Source organism: Plecotus auritus (assembly GCF_963455305.1).
Source record: "Plecotus auritus genome assembly, chromosome: 1".
NCBI lineage: Eukaryota > Metazoa > Chordata > Mammalia > Chiroptera > Vespertilionidae > Plecotus > Plecotus auritus.
Window position 1 is genome coordinate 184,407,496 of NC_137770.1, and position 12,478 is coordinate 184,419,973.

Sequence of the window (12,478 nt, forward strand, 5' to 3'; positions counted from 1 at the left end):
CGTTTTACCCCATTGACCCCCTCCAGCCTGCCCCTGCCCAAGGCCTTCATCACACTATTGTCTGTGTCCATGAGTTATGCATATATACAAACAAGTTATTTGGTTGATTATCTCCCACCCACCCACCCTTCCCATCCTCCCCTCCAAGATTCCACACTGTCAAAATCCTCCCTTTACCTCAAATCCCATCCCCCATTCCTTTGTTTTCCCTGATAGCAAACTTCATAGAGTTCCTCATGTCCTATTATATTTTTGAATCCTCCCCAATCAGTATTTTGTCAGTTCCAATCCATGGAAACCACTTTTTATCAAAGTTACCTTGGTCCTCAACATTTTCAAATGCAGTAGTCAAGTCTCAATTTTCATTCACAGAATTTAACAGGGTGTGCTTCTTCTTGATACTTTACTCACTTAGTTTCCAGAACAACACACCCTCTGCTTTTCTTTCTAACTCACAGGTCATTCATTTTGCTCTTTTCCTGGATCCTCTCCCTCTACATTTTGGGCTGTCCCATGGCATAGTCTTAGAGTTCTCTCTACACAGTTATTCCCTGAATAAGCTACCTCCCCCCACCCCACCCCATTTCTTTGAAGACTATGTCTATAATGATGAATTCTGAATATAAAGCTTGAATCCATAAATTCCAGACTCACAGAATCAAATGCCAACTTAAATTCTCAAATTTGATGTGTCATAGGAATATCCAATTGAATAAATGCAAATTTTGATGTCTATCTAAAGCTTGCCCATTGCCCATGTTTCTAATTTTAGTTAACAGTAACACATTTTACCCTCTTAGTTCAGGTAAAATATCTTAGAACCCACTTTTCCTCCTCTGGATTTCTCCCAGCTGAATCATCAATCAAAAAAACCCTCTTTCTTCTACCTTCAGAATATATCTACAATCTGACAACTACTCAGTTAAGTTACAAACTAGTTCAATTCACTATTGTCAAGCTAAAATTTATACAGTATGTCTTCTCCACCCACTCTGCCCAAGCAGAGAAGCTTACCTTTCTAAAATACAAACTATGTTATACACATTTGGTCTCAACACTCCACTGGGCCGCAACTGGACAACCTAAATACCTTACCATAACTATCATAAGTCCCTACAGGACCTTCCCTAGTTGCCTCTCAGACCTTATTTCCTTCTACTACCTGTTTTGCTCATTAAACTTTAGCCACAGTAACTTCCAAGGTGTTCCTTAGCGTCTTGTCTCAGGGCCGTTGCCTTTGTTATGCCTTCTGCCTGAAATCCTATTCATCAGATATCCACATGACTGATTTCCTTTCCTTGAGTCATGTCTCTGCTCTGATGGCCATCTCTTGAGAGAGGTCTTACTGAAATGAGTTCTAGGTACAAAATAGGCAGGTTTAGGGAGTCTCAGAGATAAGGAGGGTCCATGGGAGAAGAATACATAGATGGAGACTTGAAGACGCCAGGGTGCTTATCTTACTTGTTACAGAGGATATTGAAATACCACAGGCAGATGGAAACATTTCTGGCCTAAGCAATTACAACAGCCATAAACCAAGGACACACGGGTATCTCAGGCCTGAGCAATTAAAGTGACCATAAGTTAGACCAAAAGTAGTCCTGACCTGAGTAGCTGGGAGGGCTGTAAGATAAGGCTTTCTCTGACAGCGCAACTGGGAGAAAACCATATAAGATAATCAAAAGTGACTCCAATCAGCAAGATAAGGTGAGTGAAAGTGGGGGGCAGCATGTGGGCTTTGAGCTTTGAAATTAATACCATATAGCAGAATAACCAATGAGGAAAGCAGGGGTGGTCCCAAATTAAGGAAAGGGACCAATAAAAAAAGGTCAGATTCAAACAAAGAACTATAGCATATATAAACTGGCGACAAAGGGACAAGAGGGAGGGGATATTTTAATTTTCCCATTAGAGAAAGAGAACAGGCTTTTCCCATTGGGGGGTGCACCCATGGGGTTCCCTTTGGGGACATTCCTGCCCAGATGGAGTTTATACCTGCTTCCAATAAAATTCTAAACTTTTTATTAAATAAGCCTTTTTGTCCGCGAGTTTATTCTTCAAACTTCGTGAGGACAAGAACCCACGGGAAGAAAAGTCTGTACCCCATACCCCACGTTTCATTACCACATCACCCTATTCAAAATAGCAACTTCATTCACCTGCCACTCCCTCATTTTTCTTCATAGATTTATCACTACCTGACATTATAACATTATATTTTCTTATTTCTCCTTTGCCCGCCCGATGAGGATGTAAACTCCTTAAACTAAAAGAAGGGAGGTTATTTGTTGTTCAACATGCCGGGGCCTAAAAGCAGTACTTCATAGAGAAGAGATTCAGAATAAGTGTTTGTTGAATGAAAAAACCTGCTCCCAGTTAGCACCCATACTACGTGTTGGTAGTAGTGCTTACCTTACCCTGCAGTTTCAGGAACATTAACATCTGAATTATCACTTTAATAATGAAGCAAACACCTTATTTATGTACTCAGAGCAAAGAAATATGATTATGTCTAAAAGTTATTTGAATTATTAGGGAGTGAAAAAAATATAAGAATTATTTTAATAAAATTAATTACTTGATCTTTTTCATTATTAAATATTTGCTCATAAGAAACTTGACTCGGAATGATTTAAAATTTCTAACAGACACAGGCAGGTGCTTAGCTTCTTGTCCTTGCCTCTGAGTTTCCCGCTGCTCACCTGGGGTCGCTTTCAAGCGGTCAACCCAGCCTCAGCTGCACATGAATCACCACTAGGGAAGCAACAATATGGTAAAAGAACATCTGAAGAAGGAATCCAAAACTTTGAAGATGTTTGACAAAATACTGAATGTTTCTTTTACATTCTAGTGATACCAAACATATGTGGATATTCCTGGTGTGCATCCAGTTTGTAAATTCCAAAAGTTACAGTGGTTTGTGATGGTTAGAGCATAAGACTACTAATTTCTCAAATCAGCCTTAATAAGCATTGGTATTTCAGTGAATATAACACATTAGTATTAATGCTAGGCATAAGAGAAACAAAATCTAAAAAAAAAAAACCTCTCTCAATCTACTACTTGTAGTTATCTTGAATATCTGATGAACAAATATGTTATTCATAATTCTTATTCATACCCTAAAAATCTTCATTTTAAGGGTCCTTAATTTGTGTGATTAAGGTTTTAGTCTCCACCTATTTCCCCTAATATAGTTATGTTTTAATTCACTCTATACCTAGCTATTAAGCACAGTTATATGAACCACACAACTGTATCTCTTCTACAAATTCCTGAAATATAGTATTTTATTTATTCCTCAAATATAATACTTTAGTATTACTTCTTATCCTTTAGCTATCCATCTGATCAGTTGATTTTGTTCTGAGCTTTCAATAACACATTATCCCAACAGTTTATTAATTAATATTGGCACAGGGCAAGGTCTAACATAATATGACTAACTGTTCCTTCATTTAACCTATTATTGCATGTGATTTTTGTTGATGCTTAAACTAATTTATCATATTAAAGTTGACTAAGTTTCATCCTCTTATAATGGGATGTACTAGAAGAAAAATGTTGCCTCTTTAAAAAAATTCAATAAACAAAAAAGTATAAGTGATAATAGACATTGGTTGTATATTACCATACAAACCAGATGGTGGTGGTATGGGTGTGGAGATTGATACAATACATAAAACAATAATTATCAGTCCAAAATTATCTGAAGACATATATGATCATTCACAAAATTCAATGATGAGACTATTTTTACGTATATCTGTATTTGTGTTCACATATGTGTTTATTCATAGCTCCGTGTGTATGGGATTCATGTTACAAACAGCAATCAGTTCTGAACTCCAAATGTTCCATAGGAAAGCAGAACCACTGCAGTGAAGAAATTACGTAACAAACTCATTCACTAATGTCTGTTTACACCAGCATTGTTATGCATTTTTACAAACTTCTTGGTGTCTTAGACTTTTCAAAAAAGAATGAGTATTAGTTGAAGAATATATCTTGTTATATTTCAAATTTGCAAAAATTTACATCACTAGGTCTAGGAGCTCATCTATCTACAGAATAGAGGGTGTTGATAAATCCTAAAACTAAATTCTTACAAGAATAAGAGACAGGATATGATATTTCCTCTTCAGGTTTGAAAATAAAAAACCACCTGTACTTCACAACATCACAGACCTCATTAAATGGCATTTTTTCCCTGAGGATTTAAGAGAATATATATATTTCATGTGACTTTCAAATAGGACAACAAAGGAACAGCTCAGAATGCAGTGACACCTAATGGCAAAGCTATCTTTGTAGGCCATAAATGTATTTTCTAATAAATGTATTTGTGGTAAAAATCTAAGTACCCCTACTCACCAATATGCTGTCTATAATCTGAAATATCATGAGGATTCACTAGCAATGCCAAATACTGGACTTCTTTAAACTAAAAGAATATATGCAAGTAAAAAATTATGCATGAAAAAGTGTGGTTTTAAAATTACGATATCTCTTTGAGATAAAATTACAGTATGATAAATTTAGCTTTAGAGATTAGAATTAAATGTAATGCATCTTCCATTACTTTTAAGAATTTCAACTGGTTGTTACGGTTGGATAAGTTGAAAGTTAATCACCTTGATTTTTATTCATATTTTAATTGAAATTTATAGGAGGTATTTGCTGAAAGAACATTTGGAGTAGAAAGCAAAGGTCCTTAGTGTACTGACTTATTAGTCATGTCATAGTTGATATCATTGAATAATAACATTGTCTAAGTTAATGCACATCTAAACTGTGCTCAAATAACTGTTTTAATGACACAGAATAAAGGTAAAGTATAAACTTATTTTAAATTCAGGAGCTACTTCTTAATACATTCTAAGTTTATACTATATATTACCCATAATTCAGAAGGCAATAAACTCTTATAAATAATAAAAGGATAATTTAAATCACTGAGATATTTTATACAGTGGGAAGAGTCCTTGATGACTCCTGGGGGCTATCATTAAACAATGCAAATCACAGTGGAAATGCTTTTACATTCTGTATTTGATAGAACAGTCCTCAATAGCAACAGAATAAAAACTGATGGTTTAAATCTACCCTCAATTTTTGTTTTATAATGCATTGACACATTTTACTCAACCATCAATTTTGTACTTTAATTTGCACTTTCTCATGATGAAAATACTCTGAATTGTGTAAGGCTTCTCAAATGTCATAGTTGATGATTATGATATTGGAGGATAAAGCATCAATGGCTTATGAGAAAAACATGAATAAATGCTTGGTTTCTATTTCCTGCTGGCATAAGGTATTTTACCATGACTGCCAACAACAAAAACATGCTAGTCATTTTTGTAATAAATGAATAAGTACTCAGTGTCAGTGTTTCCTTGCAGAGATATATAACTGAGGATAGCTCATTTCAATCAGTTCTGTGAGCAAAAGAACCAGATAAAGAACTGAGCATACATTAAGCTGCTAAAACATGAGATCCTCCATATTAGATATGAAGCAAAGCACAAACTGTGCAGTTGGCTGGAAATGCCACCTAATCCCTGCTTAATTAAAGCAGTGCTCTAAACTCCTGTTGTGTTAAGGGAGTCAAGAGTGTGAGACGACTGATGTATGAAGAAAATAGCACTCGGCGTGGCTAATCTCAAAGACTTTGGAGCTTTCTAGCTACATAAATCAGAGCGACTTTTGAATAGCCTCATAAAACACAGTATCATTGCCATTCCACTCACGACTTTTTGGTTCTTCCTACAGCATGCAGATCATTAGGAAACTTCTAAGCAATCAAGTAATGTGGGTCTGATGAAATTACTCAATCAATGCACAGCCTTAAAGTAGAAGCATAATTTCAAAATTGCATAGTTTTTAATGTGTCAAAAGACCTTTCTTTGGGGTGGGGGCTGAAGAAGATCACAATGGAGGTGATCCATTTCTACATACTGTGTCTGTGTGTATGAATATTAAACAGTGTATACAATTATCAAAATTTTAAAAAATGCGCTTTAACAGAAACTCAAAATAATGATATTATGCATTTTGACTGCAATAAATACATTTCCATTTCAATCATTAATTTAATCATTAGAATATACCTCATCATTGTAGTGAACTAATGTGTTTAATAAAACATGTTAGAGTTTAAAATATGTAACTGACTATATTAATCTACCTGCATGAATAGTAGAAAACAAAGAGAAAGAAAGAAGAATGGAGAGAGTTTTCATAGATATATTTTGGTTCAATACCAAAAGGATTCAATATTTAAAGAAACTCTCATACTGGAATACTACTCAGCCATAAAAAAGAAGGAAATCTTACCTTTTGCAACAGCATGGATCGACCTGGAGAGTATTATGCTAAGTGAAATATATTAACCTCTGAAGTGCATACAAATTAGTCTTGAAAAAGACAAGTAGCATATGATCTCACTTATACGTGGAAATCTAATGAACAACATTAACAAACAAAAAAGAAACACTCATAGATACAGAGTCAGAGAGGAAGGGGTTTGAGGGATGGATGAAAAAGGTAAAGGGATTAGGCAAAAAACAAAAACAAAAAAAACTTAAAAACACAGACAACAGTAGTTACCAGAAGGAAAGGGGGGGAGGGGAGGTAAAGAGGGTAAAGAGGGACTAAATGGTGATGGAAAGAGACTTGACTTACAGTGATGAACACACAATACAATATACAGATGATAGATTATAGAATTGTACACCTGAAACCTATATAATTTTATTAACCAATACATTCAATTGAATTAAAAAGAAAACTGAAAGTACAAAGTCACTGAGTTCAAGGTGATGTCTTACACTAAATCTATATGCCCCACACTGAAGTATGTGTAGAAGGTGTTCAATAAATACATACAGGATGGTGAAAATACAGGCAAACAAAAGGAACTTATTGCAGCAGTGTCTTTTATCTTTCCAGCTTGCCTGAACTACACATTACAGATACTTTCTGCTTAAACACATCGCATGAGGCTGTGGAAACCTTTCATTTCTGCATATCTCCTTATATCTCCAGAGTTGAAATGTTCTTTCCTTCCTCTTTCATCACTTTCATCCCTTTAGTCCTGAAGTAATCTATTTACCATACGCATATTTCTCAGATTAAATATCAAAGCATATTTCTCAGATTAAATATCAAATGAAAGCAGTCACCTCTTAAACATAACTAATTCTCTTTTCCTATCCAACCAAGCGAGTAAACTGATCCAATGAATAGTAACAGGTGCTTTAAAATTTTAATATATGAGCATTTAGTTTTGAATTTATTATAGTCAGCCTGGGGTAGGGGTGGAAGGGGGAGATAATTTTAACCTCTGAAGTGCACACAAATTAGTCTTACTTCTGTCATTTTTTTAAATTTAGGAGATAACATTTTCACTATATTGTAAAAGATATGGACAATTTGAAACAATCATCAATTTGCTAGCTTCCTGGCATTATTAGGTAGTCTATAAAAGAAGCTAATCCTCTTGTCTAATGTACTAATTGCATTCAAGTCCAATTAATTGTCTAAGAAGTAATGATTTCTTTTAGTAGGACATGCACAGTTCATGCATACAACCAGCTTCCTAAAGAAATCTGTAATTTGTACACAGTTACTTTTTTGGTCTAGTTATAAATAAGTAAGCCATGTCACACTGACAGACAACAGAATGGAAAGGGAAAAAAAATACAACAGTTGTGTTCTATTTTGAAACAAATAGCCCAGACTGCATTGCAAAATAGTATTCATCTGGTAAAGGATAGCAAGAGCTGTAGGTGTTTGCAAATAGAGTATTTATTGTGTAGACCACAGAATAAGCAATAAAATAAGCATGTACCCACAAGCCTTCCCTCCTGAGTGATAAAGAGCATAGGCAGAAACCCCTAATCATCAAATGAATGCAAAAGTACAATAATATATATCTCCATTCCTGTTGCAGTCATTTACACTGGACATAAATGTAAGTCATTTACACTGGACATAAATGTAAGTCATTTATTTAAGAGGAGCACAGTTCATTTCTGAACTCCATCAAAACATTACTGAACCCCTCCATAAGACCATAATTTCTCCCTGAAAAGTTCAGAACCCACAGGCACTATTAGCCCCCAAGCAAAAGGTGATCTAGCAGGCAAGCTATCTAGTGTTTAATTTACTTAATGCCTAAGTGCAAGGTTTTCTGAATTCTGACCTCATTACTCCTTGCACAGAGACATATGGTTCTATTGATATAAATAATAGAGAATGGCAGACATGTTTACAAAGACAATCTCTGAGACCCAGAGAGAGGGAGCCCCCTGGAGCTGAGGGGCTGGCCTCTTTGGACATGCACTTGATAGAAGACCCTGGCTTGGGCAGGCACAACCGCCACCTGCAGCAGGTTAGGCTTACAGGAGCCAGAGAGAGGGAGAGGAAGAGCAAAGGAGGGAGAGAGAGAAGGAGGTGGAGGGAGAGTGTGTGTGTCTGTGTGCTGCGCGGGGGAGGGGCAGGGGGACCGAAAGGGGAGATGCTGCGACCCATCTGTCTCCTCAATTTGCAGAACATCACGCCGTGTGGACAGATAAAAGTCCTGTGCCCAGAAATATTCCCCAAGAGGGGCCTCTCTTCAGCCCAATAAAGGAATCTCGCTGGCCCGCACATGCGAATTTCCGAAAAGGAAATTGCATGAACGCAGAAAAGGTTGCACGAGCTCCTCTCAGCTCAGCTCTCACGGATTAGCCAGTGAGAAGAGTTGGAGCCTGGAGCTGCGAGCGCTGTGCATGATAATGACGCGGAGCCCCCGCCCGCCCCCGGCCGCCTCGGCCAGTCCGGTCGCCTATAGGTGGGGCCAAGAGCATCTCCCCTCGGCTCGGTGTCCTTCTCCCGGAGTCTGGCCGCCCCGCCGTAGCCCGAGAGCCTCCGCTCTAGGCCTGGCGCTGTAACTGAGAGTCGCCGACGAGGCGAGGCAGGTGTCGGCGAGGCGGCCAACGAAGATGCCCGGCGCGCATTTGCTCCCCGAGCGGCCCGAGCGCTGTGGGGCCGGTCTCGCCGCCGCGCCAGGCCCGGAGATCGCGTGCGAGGCAGCGAGGCGCGTGGATCCTGGTCCTCGCTACACCGCCCCCAGCCCCTCCCGCCACTGTCGCGGCGACTCTGCGCGAGTACCGCAAAGCCAAGGGGACGCGGAGAGGAGGCGGCGGCTGCGGGCGCCTCCAGCAGCCGTCCCCATCGCACAGCGCTGCGGCGAAGGCAGCCGGCTCACGTTGCAAAACCACCTGTTCGATCCGAAGGGAGCGCCCCCCACCTCCCACCCCAGTTCTCTTCGCCTCACAGGTGACACCTCTTCGGTTCCCTCCAAGATAATCTTTAAAAATAGAGCAAGTGTATATCCGGGGAAGAATATGGAAAATTGAGTCAGTCCATTCAACTTCCCTTCCCTAGACACTTAAAACCCCGCACGCCCCGGCACACACGCACCCCGGGGTAAACTCGAGACCCCCACGCGTGCAGCCCACACTCCACGATGCACCGCCAAGCGACAGCACCAGCCCAGGGGCGCGCATCATCCACACCCTCCCGGAAAACTGAACAAGTGCGAGGGAAGGGTCTGTGGAAGCGGCAATGAACCGCAGCCACCGCCAAGCAGCCACACGCCGGCCGGAGAGGGGGACGCCAAGGGGAAACGTTTGCGAACCGAAGCGGTAAAAAGTACCCACGGGCAGCACCTGCCCTCACTTACCGATGTGAATGATCGAATCCGCATTCCCTGCGTCCCAGGTTCGAGACCACCACACGGACAAAACCAAGAACCAGGGGAAAACTTCCATCTCCTCCTCTGCTGGTTTTCTTTTACGGTGGATTTTCTTTCAAGATTATTTAAACACACACAGTCCAAAGAGTTTGAGGTCACGGTGGAGTTTAGCACAGCTTTTTTCTTCCCCCCCGCCCCTAAATTCCTACTGCCAGAGCAAAGCCTTTAATCAGTCGCCGAAGAAGGCAGGGCGAATAAGAGAAAGAGCTCAGCCTGAGGAACCCTCCTTCGCAAAGCCGTGTCACTTGGAAGGGAATTTTGGCATCGCCAGAGTTGTTTGCAGTTTGGCTTTAAAAAAAAACAAAAACAAAAAACAAAACAAAAAAAAAACAAAACACAACAATGTATCCAGCCCCGGCTGCACTGGGGCAGGGGGAGAGGCTGGAGCTCAGACCTTGCCCATCGCAGCGCCGGGCCCGGGTCTTGCGTCCCGGCTCCGCAGCAACTTCCAACAGACCCACCCCCCGCACGCCGGATGTCCCCCTCCCCCTCCCCAACCAAAAAGCACAGCCCCCCTCTGGCCCTCACGGCCCCGCAGAGAATCACTTGTCTTCGTTGCCAAAATAAAATCTAAGTGGAAAGGAAAGATTGGGAGATTCCGAGCGGAGCTGCCAGGTTCCAAGCAGGGATGGGGGAGGTGAGGGTGAGGGGGGAGCCTCTCCAAGAGGGGTAGAAAAAGTGAACTTCAAGGTAATGCAGATAGTAATGCAGAGAAAATCCGTTTCCTGCGCGAGGCGGGGAGCGGAGCTCGGCGAGGCGGGCCCGGGAAGCAGGATCGCTCGGGCGCGGTTGGCGGGGGAGTTGCGCTGGGCGCGAGCAGCCGGGCAGGGCTGGCGGGCGGGCGGGCGGGCGGGCGGGCGGAGGGAAGCCGCCGCGGGCTGCAGGATGCTTTCGGAGCGGTTCGCCTGGCGGGATGCAGAAAGCGAGGAAAGAGCGAGCTTGGCAGCTTCGGCACTAGCCCCACGTTGCCTAGAAATGGATCACCTAGAACCAGCGAGCCTGCGAGAGAGCGGTGCTGTCAGGCGGAGAGAGGGGGAAACCGAGAGAGGAAGAGCTTCTCTCTAATAACCACCTCCTCCCCCTATCTGCAATACAAGGCAGAAACAAAATAGTGCTCTCATTTCCCCTGGAATCTTCAACCGGGACTGAAAAAAAGGCAGGACTCTTAGAGAAAAGACATTGAAGCCTTAAAAAGAAAAAGAAAAAGAAAAAAAACAAGGTTAAAGGCAACCTAAAAAGCCACCCCACTTATTTAACCTTGCTATTGCTATTCTCCAACAGGTATTAGACTTTTTCTAGTCATTGCCTGGAATTAGTCACATTAGTTTAAAAACAAATTAGGGACACCTGGTCACTAAGGGAGCTGAGACCTAGAAAGCTTTTAATGAGATTTCAATTATAAAGTTATAAAAAGGAGAGGACGTGCTAATTACCTTTTATACAATGTGGGGTTTGTGTTTTTTTTTTTTTTTTTCTGTCTTCAGTGTATTTTTTAGGAATTTGGAATCAGAAAGGATAAAAAAAATCTTGAAATAAAAGATATAATAATTAAATAAAATTGAAATACATGCTTCAGGGAAACATTTGATCAAAATATTACATTTAGTAGCTTGATAACAGATTAGTTATATAAATTAAGAATAAGAAAATTGGTTGTTTCTCCATGGAAAGAGCTGAGAAAGAAAGTACTGAATGACAGCATCCCAATCCTGGAATGAAAGAATTTTCTGTAAATTTGTTCCTTGAAATAAAATCCCGAGGATTGTGACTTCCCTTCTTCCAAAGATTAACATATCCAGTGTGGCTTCATTTCAGACTAACAAACCAAGAGACTAGTTGAGACCAGGCATTATTATTATTATTTCAGTTAGGTTTGTAATCCTTTGGGAATATTGCCACTTGGGATGTACGGATGTCAAACTCCTCAAACAACCTTTCAGAGCCCTCCCTCACCCTCAACCTTGGCAAACCTCTTTTCTTCCTGCTCTCTCACTTGAGTCCTTCTCTCAGTCTAGTCTGGAGAAGTGAGCTATTGTTTCTCCAAACACAATTGAGTGTTCTTATCTCTGTGACATGCTTCTTCCATTCATCCTGTACATTATTTCCCTGAACATCCCAGAAAATGTTGTGCTTCCATATGGTTATTTATGTGAATAGTTATGTTGGAAGGCATTTATTCATCCTCCCAATCACTCTCCTCCAACACTTCAAGACTTAGTTCAAATCCCTTTTGCCCATGAAATTGCACACAATGTTGTAATATGACATAAATCCATCCTCTGCTGTGCTCTCCTAGCATATTCTACCTTTGTATTAGACTTTCGATGGACATCCTCCTGAATTAGATTATCAAGGCCTCTACAGTGAGGACCATAGCTTATTCACATTTTATTCACTGTGGCATTTACACAGAGTCGTTTTGTTGACTGAAATTTCATTGTTGACTTGAAATGCATCACTTCCTTCTGAATTTGTCATAAAGCAGTGCTTCCAAGAAGACATCACTGATTACTACCTCTCAGCTTTGATCATTTCTTTATCTCTTTTTGTCATTAGTACACCTGGACTCAATATTGATTGTATTCAGATTGTTGTTGGTGTCATTTTAGTTTTCAAAGGGTTCCATTGCAATTTCATGGATTATATTTTGTTGGTACAGATAATGAATCTTTG

The 12,478-nt window shown here is 40.4% G+C and overlaps 1 protein-coding gene across 3 annotated transcripts in view; it reads right to left on the reverse strand.

The window, feature by feature from the left end:
- The window catches only part of GRID2 (glutamate ionotropic receptor delta type subunit 2), a 1,502,079-nt gene extending 1,491,109 nt beyond the window's left edge, over positions 1-10,970 (reverse strand). For 2 of the 3 annotated variants that reach the window (XM_080647673.1, XM_080647671.1), the window contains exon 1: positions 9,734-10,891. In XM_080647673.1, the coding sequence (XP_080503799.1) occupies positions 9,734-9,821 (88 nt within the window). In that variant the 5' untranslated portion in view covers positions 9,822-10,891. Of the gene's footprint in view, positions 1-9,733 lie in introns of all 3 variants that reach the window. The other variant, XM_080647670.1, reaches the window with a different exon arrangement.
- Positions 10,971-12,478: the final 1,508 nt, after the last annotated feature.